Source organism: Nuphar pumila, chromosome 1 (assembly GCF_984573655.1).
Source record: "Nuphar pumila chromosome 1, dmNupPumi1.hap1.1, whole genome shotgun sequence".
Taxonomy (NCBI): Eukaryota; Viridiplantae; Streptophyta; class Magnoliopsida; order Nymphaeales; family Nymphaeaceae; genus Nuphar; species Nuphar pumila.
In genome coordinates this window covers 14,089,757-14,112,419 of record NC_143249.1, presented here as the reverse complement: position 1 = coordinate 14,112,419, position 22,663 = coordinate 14,089,757, and the positions used below count along the sequence as shown (strand labels likewise).

At 35.0% G+C, this 22,663-nt stretch overlaps 1 protein-coding gene across 1 annotated transcript; it reads left to right on the top strand.

Moving 5' to 3' along the window:
• The first annotated feature begins 1,259 nt into the window (after window positions 1–1,259).
• On the top strand, window positions 1,260–21,652 carry LOC149848048 (inorganic pyrophosphatase TTM2-like). The gene is made up of 12 exons (XM_090016467.1): window positions 1,260–1,420; window positions 4,242–4,636; window positions 12,536–12,650; window positions 12,767–12,962; window positions 13,093–13,206; window positions 13,844–14,017; window positions 18,029–18,223; window positions 19,862–19,984; window positions 20,066–20,184; window positions 20,397–20,523; window positions 20,823–21,080; window positions 21,200–21,652. The coding sequence occupies exons 2-12, from the start codon at window positions 4,300–4,302 to the stop codon at window positions 21,413–21,415; spliced, it is 1,974 nt and encodes a 657-aa protein (XP_089872593.1). The 5' UTR covers window positions 1,260–1,420; window positions 4,242–4,299; the 3' UTR covers window positions 21,416–21,652.
• The last annotated feature ends 1,011 nt before the right edge of the window (window positions 21,653–22,663 follow it).

Sequence of the window (22,663 nt, the reverse complement as noted above, 5' to 3'; positions counted from 1 at the left end):
TGATTTTCAAACCTCATAAAACCCTCTATGTCTTATTGAAATCGAATAATCCAAGAGTTGATTACTATACAATCAAGCATACATGATACATCTGCACAATAGGATTTAAAGAAAACATAAAAAAACACACTTCAAAAGTCTAATAGGCTAGAAAAGTGGTAGGTAGCTACAATCTTCTCTTTATATATATATATATATATATATATATATGTGTGTGTGTGTGTTATAACTAAAAATATATGAATTCCGAGTGTGAATTAGGTATTTGGTTGGACAGTCCTTCCTTATATATAATGATAATGCTGCCTAATATTTGAACTATTACATTTAATCGAGTACTTTATCTGATTGCATTTAGGGGTGGGCATCGGGCTGGCCCGGGCCGGGCTCGATTAGCGCTTGGCACATCGGACTTTAAGTGTGGCCTGACCCAACTCATTTACTAACGGGCCAGGCTTTGGCCGGGTTCTTAAGACTCGGGTTTGAGAAGAGCAACCAATAACCCGACCCATTAGTGCAATGGGTCAATGTCAAGTGGGCTAGCCCAGCCCAAACCCAATTAATTAGTACAACTAATTAAGTACATAATAAATAAATAACAAGTTCTCGTGTACCCAACTAATTATCATTATAGTTTACATAAATTTAATACAACTAATTAGATAAATAATAACAGTTATCAAATCACTATATATACAATTGTTTATTTATTAATTTTTATATTATTAAAAATTAATAAATAACTCAGGCCTATCTGACTGACTCGGTAGCCCACAGACCAGCCTGATAGCTCGCAAGCCAGCCCAAGTATATAAGGGCCAGATTTCGGCCCTGTAACTAACGGGCTCGGGCTTGAAACTTTGACCCAACGCTTGGCTCATTGGCCGGCCTGTTGCTCACCTCTAATTGCATGCATAAAATGACCCTTTTGTGTTTTTATCAAAAAACTCATCTCATCATACATTATATTCTTAAGCAATCAATATTAAGAGTATACTTTTTTCTGTTATTATTATTATTATTAGTTACTAATCAAAGGTCATCCGGCTGATTTTAGGACCAGGCGTCTCTTTGAAATAATAACTTATAAGGTCGAGGCAGCTAAAATCTAAATCCGTTATCCACTTTCAATAAATAACTGATAACTTAGGTGGTTTTTCGTAAATTTCTCTATTACAGGACGCGGAAGAATATAACATGGAGCGTGTGTATTTATTGAGTGGTCACCCTACGCGCCATAACGCTCTCGCTCTAACGAAGATCGCAACCTGTTGCTTCGGGAGAGATCCCTGGCCCTTCTTCTTCTTGAGTTCCCGTTCGTCCCTCTGCCTCTTTCTAGGGGTTTCTGGATCACCCCTTCTGTTTACCAACTCCAGGGAATCGATCCCTTCATTGCCGCTTTCTCCCCCAGTAAAGGAAGGTTTTGCTCTTCGACCCTTTGTTTTTCTTTTTCTCTTTTTGTTGTACATTGGAAGTTGATCAAGCATTCCTTCGCTGGTTTTCTTTCTTTGGTTCATTTGAAGATGAGTATGTATTTGGTTGGTTTGTTCGTTGCGCTTGGAATCATGGCTTCTTGTTCTTTCTTTTGATGCGTTGGTTTTGTTTGTGTGATCGGTTGGGAGGTATGCGGATTGGTGATGCGGGTAAACTTCAAAATGAGTTGGTTGGATCGTGTTTTGATGTTGGTTTGGTTGCTTGATTGGATGTATTGCTGTTTGATGCTGAATTGTGTGAATGGTGAAGAAAATCGATGAAATTGGACGGATTAGAAGCTTGGTTTGTGGATCTTACTCACGGGTGGGCTCTTCAATTTTGGTTTTGGAAGCATTCGCGGCATTGGATTTTGGAGTTTTGGGGCCTCGCCGTGGATTGTGAGGTTTTAAGGGAAAAGACTGAATTGGAGGCTGTGAATGTGATATTTTTGGAGTCCGTGAATCTTGTAGGTTGTGGACTTTACGCAGTTGTTTTGAGCATAGGCTGTCGAGGAGTAATCCATGAACTCATTGGATGGTTGTTGCCATAGAAAACAACTGCGTAATCTGTTTCTTCTTTTATCTATTGTTAGATGTTCGTTCACTTGCAATATATACTCTTCCAGATCCACTTGATCCTTATTTTTTATCTGATTTCTGCATGGGAACTTGCATTTATATTCTAGAAGTTAAATTGGTATAATGTCTAACATACACCTAATCTTTCGAGAATGACATTTTGTGACAGCAAGGTTTTGCTTTAATGCGACTGGTCACCCTCCACAGGTTAGTTCCTATAAACATGCTCATAGAAGCAGTGGCTGTGCCTTATTTTTTTTATTTAAAAAGTAATTGTGGTTTTAAACTAGCCCAGCATCTAAGAACCTTAGTGCCATTTGAGATTGAAAGCTAACAAAAGTGGAAACGTGAATATGCCACATTTTTTACCAAGCATAGGTTTTGCATTGCAGAAGATTTATCCCATTATATATATATATATATCTATATATATATATATATATATATATATATATATATATATATATATATATATATATATATATATATATATTCCATTCTAGTTTCATGATATTTTCATAAAGTGGTATTAAAGGTAATAAAGGTATTGCATCATAATTTTGAAAAATATTAGCGATTTTCAGTGCATCCGTGTTTCCCATTTAAATGACTTCCTGTTTATTTATGTTTTTATGCCCTAAAATCTTCTTTTCACTTATTATATGAAATATAAAAAATACTGCTACTTTCATTTTTCTCTCTTTTCTTTTCAAGTTTCCTTATTTCACCACTTCTGAGATATTCCCAAAAATTCTCAAGAAAAAATGATTACTTGAAAGTCTATTGAGAATTGCCAATATTGATCTATGAACTTATCCTTTCCATATAGGGGCAAGAATTTCCACAATTAAACACATATGGCTTACTTTGTCAATAAAAGGGACACTCTAGATATCTTAAATCTTGATCTTTTTTGAGATTTAGAAATCTCATATTTCTCAAAATCTTTAATAGTTCTATTGTTTTGAGTTTTTTCTAGAGAATTTATCTGAACATCTCCTTATCCCTTGCTTGTAGAGGCCAGCATTTCCACATTTAAATAAATACACCTTACTTTGTTAATAAATAAAATGATCTGAAGATATCCTAAATCTTGAACTATTTTATATTTAGAAATGTCACTTTTCCCAAAATATCCACTACTGTTATTTCAAGATTTTTGGGGAAAACTCTCTCTCTCTCTCTCTCTTGAATGCCTCCAAAAAATTTTCTTTTTTTATTCATTAATGTAGTCTGTAATATAGCATTAGATGCCTTCCACACATGACACCGTCAGGTTTCTAGCAAGCACACCGCTATCACAAGTCTTGCATAAGATGTATATTCATTGTGCACTATTCTTTGGCTAGTTGAAGTAACAAAGATGTCTTGGATTGTAAAATATATGGTCAAGCTGCACATTTATTATTATTTCATTACTACTGATGAATGACATTAAGGTTAGTTTAGGAGCAAAGAGTTGTGTGGGTGTATGTGTTTGTTTTTGTGGAAAATATTTGGGCCTTGGGCACATCATCATGGGCAATGACTTCTGCTTGGATAGTGGCTCATGTTTAGATCGTTTTAATGTATAATGATCATGAAAAGGTCCATTGCATCTGCAAACACATTTTATGCATGGTAGAGTCTGAATTGGATAACCGCCTTTTGCATTATATATTTCATATGTGATATTGTGAAAGAATCATGGCTGTTATGTGGGAAGAACATTTGACATGAGCTTCACTGGAGATCTTTTATTTTCTTAGGAAAGTCCATGATGTTTAATTCTGGACATCATTCTCAATCTTACTAGAGCATGTCCATCCTTGGCAGAGGAGTTAGAGAATGGAATTGCTTGACTCCTTAGAGATACACAATGGCAGAACAGGCTCCCCCCCCCCCCCCTTCATGCATGCTAAAGTTGGAGTGAAGAAAGAAAGGAGAAACATTGAGAAAAAGAAAGACTTTCTTGCTTTCCAACAAAAGGGACAACATTTACTCTCCATTGTTATTATTGTTTCTGTTTTTTTTTTGTTATTTTGTTGTTTTTGTTATTATTGTTCTTATTTAATCTGTTAAAAAATAATGTGTTGGATTTCATTTTCTTATGACATTTACCTGACATGATTGTTATCTCACTTATGATTTTGTTAACTTTGTTAACTTAAACATTTATCTTTATTCAGTTCAACATTTTTCTAATTTCAGGTGTCTTCACTTCATAAATAAAAGGTAAACACTGTCATCTTATACTGAGCCTTTGCCAATGGGAAAAGACAACGCTAGTAGCAACTCACCTCAGCGAAGGTCAGGTCTGTTAAGGGATCAGGTGCAGTTAATAAAGAGGAAAGATAGCGTTCGTTATGAAATAGCTCCCATACCAGATCAACTGTCATTTGAGAAAGGCTTCTTCATAGTGATCCGTGCATGCCAGTTGTTGGCTCAAAAGAATGATGGTATCATACTAGTAGGAGTTGCTGGACCATCGGGGGCTGGGAAAACTGTTTTCACTGAAAAAATGCTCAATTTTATGCCCAGCATGGTTGTTATATCAATGGATAATTACAACGATGCAAGTCGTATTATTGATGGAAACTTTGATGGTAATCTCTACCTTCAGCATAAATCTCTTGTATTTGCATTCACATTTGGTTGAACTTGCTTCCAGCTTGATTAAGTGATGCATCCTTTTTTTGTGGCCAAAGATTTAAAAAAAAACTTGTAATGGCAAATTGTTCTGATCTGATGCTATCGATTGGAACCCTAAATGGGTTTTTAAATAGCTTGTCCTTTAATGAGGGCATTCTTCATTTTTGTATGCTGAAACTTTATGACAAAGCAAGGTGTAATATGTAAATTTTTACATAAACAAAAAATATGCTTAAGGATTTAGTTTAATTCATCTCAGACAGTGACATATATGAATGCTGAATTAAGAAGATGAGAAGACAAATGATCTTGAGGATCTTGAATTTTTTGAATACATTTAATATAACATATAGCATTCAGGTGATGATTCAATATTATATTTCTCATTATAATTAGCATATATTTTCTGACAGTTCATCCATCCTTTTAAGGGTCCTGTTATTAAACACATATTTGCTATTTGTTTTTATTTGTCAAGGTCTCCATTCTTTTGATTTAATATATCAAAGGTGCCTTGTCCTGCGATCTCAGTGACTGAAATTTTTAATGCAAATGCTATAATCTCTTATTAGACTTTGGGGAATACTCACAAATTCCATTCACTGGATATGGTCACCTATCTGTTGAGGTGAACTGTTCCTATCACATGCTTATAGATTTGGATATAAATGTTCAGGAAACTTTTGCCTAATCAATCCTGTAGATGAAAGTAGCCAACCAAGCATGAATATTCATAGGGAAACGCATGTGTTTCTTTCCCTTTGTGCATCACACAATGATGATGATTAGGTCGGTACAAATAGCAAATTGATCCGTACATTTTCCTATGGATAAGGCCACCTTTGAACAATAGATCTGCTAAAATTTCTATTTACTTTATCTGAAGCTCTGAAGCTTAAATTGGAGCAAAGGTGATCGAAAGTCCTTTTTTTCCCTAGCATTGTTTGATCTGATAAGTCCATAGGGCCTCATTGACTAGTGAGCAAATCAGACCTGGTGGTTATAATATCGTTCAAAAAAATATGTAAAAGGAAACTAGAAGCGAATAACGGGGTCAGATTTGCTTTATCTAAAAACATGATCCAAGTGTCGTTTCCTAGCAAATCAACCATAATGAATACCTCTGTAGGGTCAGATTTGTGAAAACCAACTCGAGAACACTTGTTCTCTTGTGGTAGGCTAGAAAAGTGGGAGGCAGCTACCACTTTTCCTATATATATATATATATATATATATATATATATATATATATATATATATATATATATATATATAGTCTCGAGAATAACCAATCTCCTGTCTAAAATTGTGTGCAAGGCGGTTTTAAAAGTTGCTCAAAAAAATGTAGTTTCCAAATAAGTGTTGGACAATTTTCTCGCCCTTAAAACATAGACTGCCGTGACATGATAGGTGAATGCCGATCTTCTTGAGATTACTTGGTGTGAGAATTCCATCGAGAAGCACCGGCCTCCTGACACACACATGAGTTGAAGCAAGCAATATCTTATTGCTCGTGTTTTCATAGTTGAATCCAACCTTACAATTATGATCTACATGGTCGATTTTGTGGGGATCAACTTTCAAATCACTGGAATCCAGTTTGTGTTCTGGTTTTTGTTGGTGATTTTAAAATTCAATGGTCGTAAATGCACCAAATTTTTACAAATTAAAAAGAGGTATTTTTTGTCTGAAAAACATAATCCAAGGGTTGATCTCTAATAAATTGACTATGATGAACACATCTACATGGCCAGGTTTAGCCAAAAAAACTGACACCTATGAGTTTCAACCAGAGTTGTCAGTCGAGGAAGCGGGAGCGGGAAGCGATACGGGAAGTGGAATCGGGAAGCGAGACACTTCTAAAATTTTAGGAAGCGGGAAGCGCGAGACGACTTAGGAGCGAACCAGGAAGCGTCTCGAAAGCGAAAAAAGAAGCATCTCGAAAGCGAAAAAAGAAGCATCTCGAAAGCGACCTAGGAAGCGACTTAAGAAGCAAAAAAAAGGCGACATAGGATTCAAGTGAGAAGCGAATAAAAATCGAAAGGAAAGCGAAAATGTAATTATATATTTTTATTTTATCAAAAAATAAGATTTATGTCATCATTGACAAAATAAAACATGTATCTAAGACAATAAATAATATAAGTTGCAATTATCTAACAAATACATCATATTGCAACTGTCAATTATTTAAAAAATAATACATCAAGAGAAGATCATAATTTACATTCTTGTTGCAACCATTTAACAAATGCATGCAAGCATTAAATAATGTATTAAGAAAATAAATAAATTTGATTAAAAAACATACCTTTTTCAACAAAAGAATCAAATGACTTGGTATTTGATGTTGTGATTGTTGTAAATCTTGTGATCTCTGCACCATAGAAAATGAGAAATCAATAAACTCAAATATTACATAGAGATATGGTTAAATTTTTAAGCTATAAAGTTCTAAACTGTAAATTATAAGCTATAAAGTTCTAAACTATAAACTTAAAATTAACATAATCCATTACATCACTTCATCATGCAAGGTTCAAAATAAAAGTATATATCAAATCAACAAAATATTACAAGACCATTACAAAAAAGTAACATAAAAGTTTTTAAGTTGGACTACTCCAACTACATCATCAAAATAATAATTAAAAATTCAAGAGTTCATTAATCTGTCATCTTTCTCTTTCCCTTAAAGTCAGCAATAAATCGAAAACTTTTTGCATCATCACGTGCTTCTTGTCCTCCACGATCATGCCTTCTGCTCCTTCCTTCATTTCCTATAATGAATATGTTAAAAAATAAAAATGTTCAAAAACCTTATTTTAAAATATAAAAAATACATATATAGAAAAAATAAAAATAAAAAACACAAGATCAATATACCTTGTTAGGTTTCCTGCTAAAAAAACGATCAATCCGGCCTTGAGGAACTGATGACCTTGCAGTTCTACTAACTCTGTTGGATTAATTTGTATCCTCTTCAACTTCATTTGTACGTATGATTATTGGAGGTAATGAAGCTCTTGGTTGTGCATCCTTGGGTGTGGATTTGGAAATAGTGCTTGATTGTTATGCATCATCATCCAAATCTCTCAAACGCATGTCCTCTAATCTCAACGTATTTTCTTTTATAATAGGAAGTTTTGGATTGATATCCAATTTTCGACTAGATCCTTCTTTGTAGCGATTGTTGTACCTTTTTTTAACAAGAATATAAAATATAAATGCTAATAAACAATCAATGATAGAAAAAAAGAAAAAAAATACTAAAACAAAAGTACAACACAGTTTAATTATACCTGTCAATCAATCGAAGATTGGAATGAATATACACCAAGGTATCAGCACGATCTTCATTGAGCTTATTTCTTTTAACATTGTGAATATAACTATAAGTGCTCCACACTCTTTCTGCAGAAGATGTGCTAATAGGTTGAGATAAAACCTTAATGGTTAATGCTCTCAACTCAGGTGTATCACCACCATAAAAACGCCACCAATTAAGCATTGACATTGTAGGATTCAATGCATCTATTCTTGCTGCATTTCGGCTAAATCTTCCACTTTTTGATGCAAAAGCCACAAGTTGTGACCTATAAAGTGTAAATAACTCTTCATTTTCAGCAGATATGACTTCAAGCGCGAGCATTGCACCGTCTAAGATATCATTATCTTTTTCTGCAAAAAAAAATGTTTAATAACTATAACAAGAAAATGCAAATGAAATAATAAAATAATTAAATCATTAAACTTTAAACTTTATTAAATAGATAGAATAAAAATTTTACTAGGAGAAACTCGTTTGACCCCTCCTGTTGTTGGGATCTTGAGATACTCCGACTTGTAATATTTTGGAGTAAGCATATAGGCTAGACTATGGAGAGGCACATTCATTCTATCCCATCTATTTGAGACAATATGATGAATCTTGTTGTTCTTTTAGATTGTCTTTGATTTCCCCCATGTTGTTCATGCTTTCATACACTTCACCAATTATAGGGCCTTCCTGATCACAAAATTTAATCATCTTATATATGGGTTTTGTAATAAGCAAGCGCTTCAAAGTAGTATAATGTGAAGCAAACCTTGTTTTTGCAATCTTTATTAGCTCTATTTTTCATTGCTTCTAAAGATTGCTAGTTCTTTTAAATGATTTGTGATATACTTAACAATTTCTTTACTCTGTAAATATATTTCTCCCAACCAATGAAACTCATGTGCCAAATCCTTAAAGATCAAATTAAGTGTGTGCACAACACAAGGTGACAAAAAAATATACTTATACGTTTGTTTTAATTCTTCACCTGATAACTTGCAATTTGCTGCATTGTCTATAATCACTTGCACTACATTAGAAGGCCCCACAAGTTTAAATACCGTCTTCAAAAAATTGGCAATGTTTGCAGCTGACTGTTGCATATTAGAAAAATCGCTTGCATATAAGAACATCGAGCCAAAACAGTTTGATGCAAGTATATTTATTAAGTGTTTGTTCTTAATATTTGTCTAACCGTCTGAGACAATGGAAACTCCAAACTCCTCAAACTTTTCTTGAAATTCATTTAACTCTCTGTGAACACACTCTTTCTCACTGTCAAGCAACGTTGTTCGCGCTTTTTCATATAATGGGGGTTTATATCCAGCACTTTACTAACTGCATATATCATCTCTTCCCAATATGGTGATTGAAGCACATTGAAAGGTATGCCATTTGCACACAAAAATCTGATAATTTTGTGATCTACATTATCTCTTTCTACCTTTTTAAAGGTATCACGAATATCAACTGTTTTTCGGCATCCACTAAATGATGTAGTCATACTAATAGGCTTCTTCGGATTATCAATTCTTGATCTCGTCAACTCAAACGCACTTGATGAAACCTTCACTCGACGAACTTGTCTCTTAATTTTTCTTGTCAATTCTGCATTTTTTGCAACTACAGGGCAGAAGGCAATTCCAACACTTTGTCCCTTTGGAGATCCCATGAGATGTGCAAAAACTCGAGTATATGACCCATGATAAATATTTTTGCAGTGCACATAAAAACTTGGGTTCCACCTTGCTTTCTTTGCTCACTCTTTTTTTGTTTCAATACATGGCGTCATAGCACTGTTGTTTTATGCATGCTAGGTGGTTCATCATCTTGGTCATCTTCAGAATAGTAGTCATCCAAGTCATATTCTTCTCCATCTTCCTCATCAAAACAATTTTCGTTTATGTTCTCAAACTGATATGGACAATCGGAGAAGACCTCTTGCCCTTTCTTGCATTGTCATTCCCAACACCACTAGACGATTCATGCTCCAAATTTTACAAAGAATCATCATCGTCATCATAATTATTGTGATCATAGCTTGTGATGGTCATTAATGAAGCAAAGAACATGCAAATATACCTACATCATAAAAGTATAGGAATCATTTTAGAACACTTTAAAAAAACTATTATTAACAACAAAGGATGGAGAGTGAAGAACACAAATCATTAATGAAACTGGAATGCCAAAACAAAAGGAAAAAAAAAGATACCCAAAGTGAACCATGAACGTCCCTTGCAATCGAATTCCCGTAAAATACCGTGGGGTTTACTAAACAACAACTTCAGTGTCAGCATACATAAACTAATCATGCTCATTTCTTAAAATAATCCAGACAATATGTATCACACACAGCTTCGCAGTCACAATCTAAATTTCAGAACTGTGAAACTAATCAAATTTCATTTTTCTAATAGCATTAACACCCGTAATGAATACAGAGGAAAGCATCAAGCCTTAAAATTCAAGTTTAATTAAACTAAATCTCAAACAAATATGACAGTTGAAACACCACAGATTTAATTTAAACCAGGAAATCACAAATAGGTAGAAGCCTGATAAATCCAATCTAAAAATAACTGCAGACTATAGTTCTATTTATTCTTATCAGAAATTTTGGTTTAATGCCCATCAAATCAAATTTAACGAATCAGTACATGAATCATCCAAGAGTCCAAGACTTAATGCATATTACAAAATCTATGTATAAAACCCATAAGGTTATATATATGATTCTTGAAAACCTGTCCATAATAAACATCGGACTTATACACACAAGCATTGATCAATCGATTTAACCACAATGAGCGTGAACCCATTTTAGAAGGATGCATATTAAAATTTTATAACGCCAATCAATTTATTTCAAACAAAAACAATCTTGATCATACGTGAACCTAGTACAAGAAACAAGCAGATCAACATTTAAACCAACACATCTAATTTAAACAGAATTAAAATCTCAACAAAAATCCTTAAAAGAAATTAGATTTTTTTTGTTCATCTAAAACCCAAATCAGAAAACTGATACCCGAATCAAGACCGTCAGTGTTCCGCCCGTATCACAAGGGGTGTACCCGGAGTGATACAGTGATTCCTATACAAGGCGGCGATAGCCCCTATTCGAGTCTAAAGCCACTTGCCCTAGGGTAACTGCGCTCACTGATTCCATTTTTTGACAGATTGTAAAAATCTGAATGGGAGACATTCAGACAAACTTAAGAAAAAAGAGGAAGAGGACATCAGAACTGATTTAAAGAAATAAAAAATTACCGTGTGTTCACCCACATTCGGAACAACCAAGAAAAGTTGGTTGTCGGACGTCAATGGATTTCAGAAACGCAGAGTCTCAGACTCGTCCGAACGTTAGTAGATGAGAGAGGAGAGTGAATCGAAAGAGAGAGGTCGTCGGTCGTCGGACGTCAGTGGATGAGAGAGGAGAGCATACCTGAACAGAGACATTGCCAACGTCGCTCGAGGAGGTCTTCAGTCGTCGGACGTCAACGAAGGAGGAGGTCGTCGGTCGTCGGTGGCCGAAAATGAGAGAGAGAGAGAGGAGTCGAGTGAAAAACAAAACCCTAAGCCTTCATTTTTTATGTTTTCACAATTTTTTTAAAATGTTCATTTTGCCCTTATTCAGAAAAATATTTTCTTTTAGTTTCTTATTTTTCACGTGTTAAATTCGTTTTTAAAAGGGCAAAATAGACATTTCATAAATGTGTCTCCCTTTAAAGGGGGACACGTCCCTTTTAAAGGGGTACGCGTACCCCTTTAAAGGGGGACACGTCTCCCTTTAAAGGGGTGTGTGTTTCCCTTTAAAGGGGTGTGTGTTTCCCTTTAAAGGGGGATGCGCTTCTTTTATTTTACGTGTGTTTCCCCATGCGTTTCGGAAGTGCCGTGTTTCGCACTTCTGAAGCGCATCTCGTACATGTGTGTTTCTGGTAACTCTGGTTTCAACTCATTGATACCATATGCACATCCACACAAGACACACACACACACACATAGTAAAAGTCAGGTCCAAGCCTGGCCAAAAGGACCAGGCTACAGGCATTTGGGCCACCTGGCAATGTCAGGTCTGGTCTTTTTGTGAGTATATATTAAATATAGCACAGCATCCCAACAGGGTTAGTCTAACCTCTAATCTTTCCTAAGACTAACAAATTTCAAATCCATTTTGTTAGACTAGGTGACTAGAGATACTACCTGAATGTCATGGTTGTAGATGAAGCAACAACTTTGCGCTGTTTTTCTTGCTGGAGTTGCTTGCTGCTCTTGAGCTTTACCAGTGCTAACATGACAAATTTGAATGTGTACATGGATATTTTTATTTATCTCAATATTCTGACCTTTGTTACAGGAACCTTTAGATGCTCTTGATTGAAATACGCCTGCTTTCCTGTCCTTTTCTCATTTAACATATTATTCAACCTGATATTCTCCTTTGCCTTTTATGTTAGTCAAAGTTGTCGTTCATTGCTTCTTCTGGCTAAGGTTTTTTGATCATTTTGTATCTGCAATATTGGAACAGATCCACGCTTGACAGATTATGATACTTTGCTTAATAATATTCATGGCTTGAAAGAAGGCAAGTCTGTTCAGGTACCGATTTATGATTACCAACTGAGCTGTCGAACAGGGTACAGGTTAGAACCCACTCTGTTACTTTCTTTGCATTTTATATGTCATAGAGAAAAGTTACAATGGTACAAATTAATTGTATTTGTAATTGGTGTTTTTAATGTTGGGATATATCTGTTAGGACCATCGAAGTTCCCACGTCTCGAGTTGTGATTATTGAAGGCATCTATGCTTTAAGCGAAAAACTGCGCCCTTTCCTTGACATTCGAGTATCAATTACAGGTGGTGTGCACTTTGATCTTGTAAAGAGGGTTCTGCGAGACATAGAACGTGCTGGCCAAGAGCCAGAAGAGATAATCTACCAGATATCTGAAACGGTTTTCTTCACCCTTCCCATGTTTATTGTCCTCATGCTTATGCTTCCTATGAATTACATAGTATTTGAAATACTTTAGTGACTAGTCCTGAAGTTTCCAGGTCTTGATGGTTTCTCATTATGTATCCTAGGTGTATCCAATGTATAAAGCTTTTATTGAGCCAGATCTGCAAACGGCACATATAAAAATAGTCAACAAGTTCAACCCTTTCACAGGATTCCAGAACCCTACCTATATACTGAAGGTCAAGTTTTTTCTCTTAGACTTTATGTCTATTAGCTAACTTCGGCTTCTGCTGAATCTTAGAATTTTCATTTTCAGGTGAGATTTTACCATAGTCACAAATGTCGGCGATATTTTCAAAATATCGCAATATTATCGCTGTATTTTCAGCAAACAATATTATAGGTAAAATATCACCAATTTGATAATATTGTGATATTATCACAAGAATATCACAATATTATCATGATAATATTGCAATATTATCACAAAAATATCACGATATTATCACAAAAATATCACGATATTATCACAAAAATATCACGATATTATCATGATAATATCATGATATTATCAATTATTTATACTGTTTTTATTTATTTTCTACATCTTAAATATATTTTCTTCTTTATTTTTCATTTTTTACTTATTTATTTTATTATATATGTATTTTATTATCTAAACATGATATTTTCTTACTTATTTTTGTTATATATATATTATTTATTTTTTTAAGCCCCGAGATTTTTCCAAGATTTATCACCAAACCTATAATATTACGAGAAATAGCCTCGCTGAGATATAGCCGATACTGATATTTGTGACTGGATTTTACTAGTACGTAGAAGTCTAAATGATACTGCTTTGTGTTATTGTAGTCACTAAAAGCTTTGACTGTGGCGGAAATCAAGGCTGTCATGCCTCATCAACATACAGAAACCTTGGAGGACACCTATGACATATATCTCCTTCCTCCAGGTGAAGATCCAGAAGTTTGCCAGTCATACTTGAGGATGCGGAATAGGGATGGAAAATACAATCTTATGTTTGAGGTCTGTTCTTGTGATGAACTCTGTTTTTGCTTTAGATCACTGGGTTATAGCATGCTTATGCACTCACTATGCAGGTAGAACCACAGGCAGTGATGCTTTAATTTTATTTATATGCCAGATCATGTCTACATCCACAACTCATTTCTATGTTTTTTTAACCCATCCTTGTTTTAATGAACAATTGCAATACTGACCTTACAATTACAGATAGTATTGCATTAGTCTGTCCTGATACCAAGTTTTCATTGCTGGAGTAGTTTCTTCAAGGCTGCTCTGCATTCTGAAAAATTAATGGTGATTGTGTTTGACTTATCTCATTTGACTTGTGCGCATGTGTACATGTGCATATTTTTTTGTGTTTTCATGATTATACATGTGCATATATTTTTGAAAGTTTGATAACTGTTGTACCAAAGTTTTGATAAGCAATACCAAATGCCATCAAATTGGAATTTTTATATATTGGAACTGTAAGATTCCACTTCATGTTCTGCTTATTACACCACTTGCTTGGGTTGAGCAGTTTGCATCCAAGGTTGCTCCTTTGGAGAATGTCAATTACTGTAGTCCATTTCAGGCCAAACAATAATCTGGAAGTGAAAATTTAAAACCATGTATGATGCTAAATTGACCATGATGATTGCATCTAATGACTTAATCTGCTTGAGCCAAAGAAATGTTTTATCCTGAAATGCCTTTAAATTAGTGATGTCAGGCTCCGGTTTCGATTAGATGTCTGACCATGTTTGAACTTTGAATCTATTTGGTTGGATTTGGTAAAGAAAACCACTTCTGATCGATAGATGGATATAGATTCAATTTAGAGAGTCTCTTGAAAACAAAAAAATTAAATAATAAAAACCATATATTTATTAATAACGGTCACATATAATGGAAGTTGGAAGCCGAGATATCTTCCAATATCAACAAGCAATAGAGCTAAATAAATATTCTTCCAGATTTTTCTTTTTTTTAGCCACGGCGAGTTTGTCCCCTGCTGTAATGAAATATGCAGAAAAGCAAAAACAATAGCCTCAAAGGGCTTACAATAACATAAAAACAAAGTGCACATACACAAATTTACTAAGGGACAATACAAAGTGCCAACATAAGCAATACCATGCATTAAAGCTCAAGAGAACAACAATATAAAAATAATAATATTTCATTCATAATAAAACTCACAAAGGAGTTAGAATGCTTAGGAAAGCATTAAAGATACAAGGGGGACTAGCCCCTATTTATAATACATGAATGAAGAAGAAGAAGGAATGGGGGCAGCCCAACTAGTCGCTGGGCTAGCCTCCAACAGTCATATTTATGACTGTTGGGAGCAGCCCAATGACTAGTTGGGCTGTCCCAACCGCCATATTACAAATATATTAAAAAAATTAAAAATTGCAATGTCAGCCCCTACTAGGTTGACACCTATTACAATGTGAAATAACTGAAATACCCTTGATGGGTATTTCAGTTTATATATATATATATATATATATATATATATAACACTCCCCCTCAAACTTATGATGTGATATACTGAAAGTTTGAAAACATAAAGAAACAAAGGGAAGGATCCAAGTCTTCAATGATAATCTTCTCCAAATGCATGCATCGGCTACCTCCATCTTCATGATGCATCAACAATAGAATTTCTTTCTCAAACCTTAGTATCTTTGCGAACCTGCAGAGAGAGAACAAAATAAAGGTTCCAACTACACAAAAGAAGATATCCTAACCAAATAGTTATAAAATTTCAAAACAAATATATATTTTGAACAAGAATAACAAGGTAGCAATAATTTTAACATTTTAGAAACATTAGACAATCATTAAGAAAAATAAGAGGAACATACTTCAAAGATAAATTTTTATAAAGTCAAATTTAGACAATTATAAACCCAAAATCAACATATTTTTTTCAAGAAAACATAAATATTTATCGTAGAATTTGGACATATAAATTATCAATAAGAGATAAACAATCATACCTAAATAATATCCCAAATTTTTAGAAAAGCACTTCAAATGAAATGACAAATCATCATTTATACTAAGTGAACAACATGCATATAAAATATATTAATTCAAAAGAGCCATCAAGAAAAGAGAAGTTAATTAAATTCATGCATACAACAATGTGAATAAGAAAATCAATATGAAACATATATATATATATATATACATATATATATATATATCCAGCATGTAATTAAAACATATTTAATGCACATAATAATGAATGAGAGCAATTTTATAAATCACACAAAGCAAACTCCAATAGGGTTCACTCATAAAAAACAAGAGGATTAGTCACACAACCCCAAATGGGTTCAAGCACAAAGGGCCACTAATGGGCCAAATAACAATTTTAAAAATAACTTTTTATCAATAAAATACACATAAAATGCATGAAAATATGTTTGTATACAAGGACAAACAAATAGTAAAAATTTAGAAAGAAATATAATGAAAAGATTTTAAAAATCCCACATAACAAAAGGAATGATATTTGCAAATTTCATAAACTTGGCAATCTATACTTACCAGAAAATAGAGGTGTACACATAACTCACCTTAACAATTACTCTACAACATCGAGGTGCAAAAAAAGCAAATGAGTGGTACAACACACTCATAGAACCAGAGGTCAATCAACTGTCAATCAGAGCCAAAACATTTGATAATCTACACTGACAAGAAGACATAGGTTCACACATAACTCACCTCAACAATTAACTCTGGTTCCAAAACATAGAAACTCATACAACTCACCTCGATAAGGCCAAACAAATAATAATGGATGTATCGAAAAAAGAGTGATGAACTAACAAAGCCGTATAAATAGGCAAATAGAAAATCCTTGAAAGATACATTCCAAAAAACAAGAATTGATTGGACAAAAATTTCAAGCCAAGTGAAATCCTCAAATAGGTTTAGTAAAAGCATGTAAATGCAATCATATGACAAGAAAAAATGTCCACCAATGAGAGTCTTTAACAAGAATGTCCATCAATAGATACAAAATGGAAAAGGACAAAAGTGAACCACAAATGGCACACTTACAAAAGATCCAAGGTGTAATATCGCATATTTTTTCATGATATTTAAAATCGATAAATATGAACTTTAAATTTTATATTTAATTAAATCGATAAAATCATGGAAAAATATAATATTTTATAGGTGACGTCCTCACTGACAAGACCTAGTTGAGCCAATTATGATTTGAGAAATTTTTTGTTTTTAACCTTTAAATTCGAGCAAAAGTTGAACGAAATTCACTAGATGCGCCTCGAAATACTAATCGCATTGACGACCTGTTTTCCCGAAATCGTATTACGGTTATTTTCCAATGGTATTTTTGTATATGTTAGTTACAAGTGTATTGATGCATATTGATGTATAAAGGGTGTATTCACCTTTTATATTATGCTTTACAAGACAGTTTGCATGTATGTCATACTTTTCTAGTTACGTGTACTCTTCATGCATATTGATGTGTAAAGGGTGAGTTTACCTTTTATATTGCACTCCACAAGTACAGTTTGCATGTATCTCAGAATTTTCTCTCCGGTTCAAATGGTTGTGGACCTGTAACTGAACCAGAATGATGGCCATATGGTTTTTCATCTCAGCATGAATCATAATGTTTGATAAGTAGCTCTAACATTCATAACCTTGAAGAATTGCCATCTGACAACATCAAAATGTTCTTCATCATGTTTTATGCTGTAGCTTTTCTTCATCCACCATCCATTCAATATTTTACTATATTGGGTAAAATTAAAATGGAAAATAATAGACATGAAACTGCTTTAGAGGAAAAGAGAAGCTATGATGATTCCAAGATAAATTTCTTATTGCTTTGAAGAATGAACCAATATATTGCTTGGTCTTGACTTTTATCTTCATAGCCTAATGTTATTCCTCAGAGAATCTACTGGATCATACTGTTGCCACTGAATATGTTCTTTTCCTTTTGTGGCTATATTTTTCACTTGATTTCAGGAATGGGTGACTGATAGTCCATTCATCATATCTCCCAGAATCACTTTTGGAGGAAGTGTGCGCCTTCTTGGTGGGCTGATGGCTTTGGGGTATACAATTGCTGCTATTCTGAAAAGAAGCAGCCATGCCTTTTCTGATGATCGGGTCTCTGTAAAAATTGATTGGCTTGAACAACTAAACCGCCACTATGTTCAGGTACATTACATTCTATGTCACAGGGATTTTCCCAATAGGGTGTCGCACCCGCTGCGGTCAAAATGACCCTGGGTGCGGTCAACGCCATATCTGTCCAAAATGGACTCTGTCAACTCTGACTAAGTCCATTTTGGACAAAAAAAACTATGAAAAGGGTACCTCGAGCTCCCCCCCCCCCCTCTTATCTTTCTGGGTTTTAGTTTTTCCTGTTCTGTTATTCCTTCAACATGGTACATCCATAAGCTTTACACACACACGAAGTAATACACAGTAACACAGACATGCACGTGCACACACATTGAAAGTGATACCTTGCACCCAGTGTCCATATGTTTTCTGATTTGAAATTGTTCTATTGTTAACATTGATTATCACATGTGCACATGCTCTTGCACACACACACAAACACAAAATAGTCACATGGATATGGAGCTATGTCACACGGACTCGGCTAGGGAGGTGCCGCACCCGAGTCGACACGCCCCGACACGGGTGCGGACACGGGTGCGGCTTCGGACTCGGCCCGGACTCGGTCAACGCCGAGTCGGACTCGGTCAACGAGTCAAGGCCGAGTCCGTCCACATTTTGGACTCGGTCAACTTTGACCGAGTCCAAAAATGTCCATTTTTAAGACAAAAAAAACATTTTTTATATATCTTTTTTTTAATATATAACCAGACTGTGCAATGCAGTTGCACAGTCACAGACTGTGCAACTGCACAGTCACTGCACACAGTCTGTGACTGTGCACAGTCTGTGTGACTGTGCACAGTCTGCACAGTCACAGACTGCATTGCACAGACTGTGTGCACAGTCTGTGTGACTGTTTCACAACTTATGTAAAAATATGTATAAAACACGATAAAAGGTAACCCAACCATTTGAGGTAGCTAAATAAATGCTTTTCCAGTTTAAAAAAATACTAGTTTCACAAGTATTAGAAAAGCTAGCTTAAGAACTACCATAAAGAAATGGGAGTGCCAAATTGAAACTTTCGAAAAAATTAAGGTCATAGTTTTGGCTACTTAATTTACTGCAGACTTGAAGTTTACTATTACAAGTCAATTTAAATTATATCTGTACAATGATAATATCCTTTTATCTTATATAGTTTTGGCTACTTAATTTTAATTGTTTACTAGAATTATTGTTATATATATATAGCCGAGTCCCCGTGTCCAAAAAAATTGAAATTGCGCCGCACCTGTGTCGCACCCGCACCCGCACCCATGTGACATAGATATGGAGCTGGTGATGCATCTTGGTGAATCAGACACCAGTGTCGTGCCCAAAATGAAGGGTTTTAGGAAGGTTTCAGACTATCTTTCAAAAGAAGTTGGTTTGCAAGTAATCAACTGATTAACAAAGTCCATAGGCTTGACTGTCTGCTGCAGTATTTATTGTTTTGGTCACATTTTCTGAGAGCTGTCCTAAGATCCAAACAAGTTGGTTCCAAGTCAATCGTTACTCGATACCGTACCAATGCAGAACCTGCCTCAGTCAAGTTGCAAGTTCAGATTATTATCATTAATTTTAGGCTTTGTTTCATGGTCTTATAATGCATTTATTAATGTGGAAAACATATCTTAGTTATCAAGGCTTCGACTGACTTTACTTCTAAAATGGAAACTTGGAAAGGTTCAAGGAAGAGACCGTTCGGTTGTAAGAGATGTTGCAAAGCAACTGGATTTAGAAGGTTCTTATGTTCCATGTACTTATATTGAGCAGATTCAGCGGGAAAAGCTTGTTGATGAAGCTATGGTAGGAAAAGCTTTTCTCTAATTGAAGCATTTTCAACAATTAAGCAATACGTAATCGACTTAAATAATCAACTTGACCCAGGCTTTGCCAGATGACTTGAAGATGAAGCTCAGCATTGATGATGATGTAGTTTCAAGTCCAAGAGAAGCACTATCAAGAGCTTCTGCTGATAGGGTGGCTATGAGGAAAAATCTCAAAAGGTCCTCTATCTGAATCACACTTTCCAATTTCCGAGCATGAGATGTTTTGTTTGTTCTACATGCACTCATTCCAAAATTGCAAGAGATTTAGTTCAGACTGACATTGTTATATCTGTATGATCAGCAGGATAGAACTTGACTCCTTTAACTTGAATATGTCTTGCAATTTATGTTAAGAATGGCATCTTATTGTTTTATGTTTATTTTAGCAGCATTATACCCCACTCTTTTTCAACACACAGAGACAAAAATCTTGCAAACTTAGCAAGACTTACAGTTGACACCAAACAGTTTGAGGGGAGGGCCCCTGACTCTCCTGCACCCGTGCTTGCCAATCAGGTTAGTTCTTGCAAGCAGGGAATTTGATTACTGAAGTTACAAAATTAGTCTCTCACTTCTACTTTTGTTTCCTTCCATGATAAATGATGTGCTTATTTTCTTTGCTGCAACATTTTCTTCCTATGGAGTACTAAAGTTTGCATGGTGGTGTATGTCCGGTTTGGTAGATTTGTAGCATGTTGAAAGTAAATAGAAGGTTGTAGCAACTTTCACAGGTGTCCTGGATTCCGTCTGTGGACATTGCCCATGCCATATGATCCTAATTCATGCATATTGTCTAATATCTCTTTCACTTGTAGGGAGTCATTGCTCAACTTTCAGAACAGATATCAACCCTCAATGAGAGAATGGATGAATTCACATCAAAAATAGAGGAACTGAATGCCAAATTAACCATCAAAAAAGACCCAGACAGCCAACAGAACCTCAGTTTGCACACAGAAGCCTGCAATGGATCTCTTCCAACTTCTCATTACTTATCCAGCTATGGAAACGGCAGCTTACATAGTACATCACCAGTTTCTCAAATTTTAAAGGAATCTCCTCTTATGGAAGAGGTAGTATTTTCTTCTCATATCCCCTTGTCTCTTATGGAAGATCTAGTATTTTTCTTCTCATTTCCCCTCATCTTCTCATCAAACATTATGTTCTTAGAGTGATTTTATGTTAACATCAGATTACAGTGATTGGTCGTGGTCAGCGTCAAATCATGCATCAGTTAGACAACCTCAGTGGCTTCCTTCACGAAAATGTGGGATGCCGAAGTCATAAAAAACGACCAGACAGTAGCATTGGAAGAATTGATGTTGGTCTTATTGGGGATCCATTAGTCATTTTGTTGGTAGTTGGCGGCATCAGTGCAATGCTTTTCAGATGCTATCACAGACGGTGAATCTTTAGCTGTCCCACTTTTTTTCTCACCTTTAAAATAGTAAGCAGATTCCAATTTTGTTTTCTTTTTCCCTTTTCTCTGGAAATCATTCATTTAGTTTATAATGAGGAAGCGGCATACGCCATAAACAGTAGAATGAGAAGGTAATGAAGGGAAATCCTTGATCTATGAGAAGGATTTTGTATATTTTATCTTGAATAATTCTGAATTGCTAAATAAAGGGAACTCTCTTCTTCATTGGCAGTATGTTCTCTTTTGAAAGACTATATATATATATATATATATATATATATATATATATATATATATATATATATATATATATATAGAGAGAGAGAGAGAGAGAGAGAGAGAGAGAGAGAGGTGGGGATGAGGATTCATCATCCAAGTTTTTCACATCGAGTCTGTATTATTGATTTAGATGGTGCTTGTCAACTGCTTACCTATTGACATGGAAAAGTTTGGTGAAGATTATTGCAATTCTTTGGTTAAATCATATATTTTCAACATTTTTTGTGTATATTTACAGCCTCATAGCCGGTGCACATCTCAAATGCTAAACTATCCCGTACATCCATTTCATTAGCCCCAACCGAAGAGGGAACAAAATCTTACATTTTAAAATTCGGGACCTATCTTATATAGATCACAATACAAGACAAAGATCACAATTCCCTTTATCCTTGCTTCTAACATATCCGACAGACTGGATTAGATGCTGAAATTGGGTCTTACTGGAAGCATTTAGAACCAGAAATTCTTGAATCACTTTGGCCAAGATTGATGAAGACCATGGTTTTCTTTCTTGTATTGTGGGTGAAGTTCACCTTGGACAAGAAAGCTAAACTGCTTGAACAAGTAAAGATGAATCATTGCCGAGTTCAGAATACCACTCCAAGGAGAATTCATATGCTTCGCATTTAGGCGCCTTGTCTTTCTGCTAAGCTTCTCATTTTTCTTCTAGACTCTCTCCTAGCATTCTTACCACTTCTGCTATCTTTGAGCCTGTACTACTGGGTGCACAAAAGAGCCACCGAACCATTTCCTCAAGCTAAATCCAGTTAGATAAGGCCCCAAAGGTGGTTAATTTGCTTGCAGGGACCAAAGGGCAGCATTCTTTTTTTTTATGAGAAAAGTGCTCTCAATTGAACTTGAAAATTGTTTTCCATTAGACAGCTCTTCCCTCCACTCTGCCCTCAGGCCGACAGCACCGCTAAAGTAAAAACTTTTACAGCTGATTGACCAAAA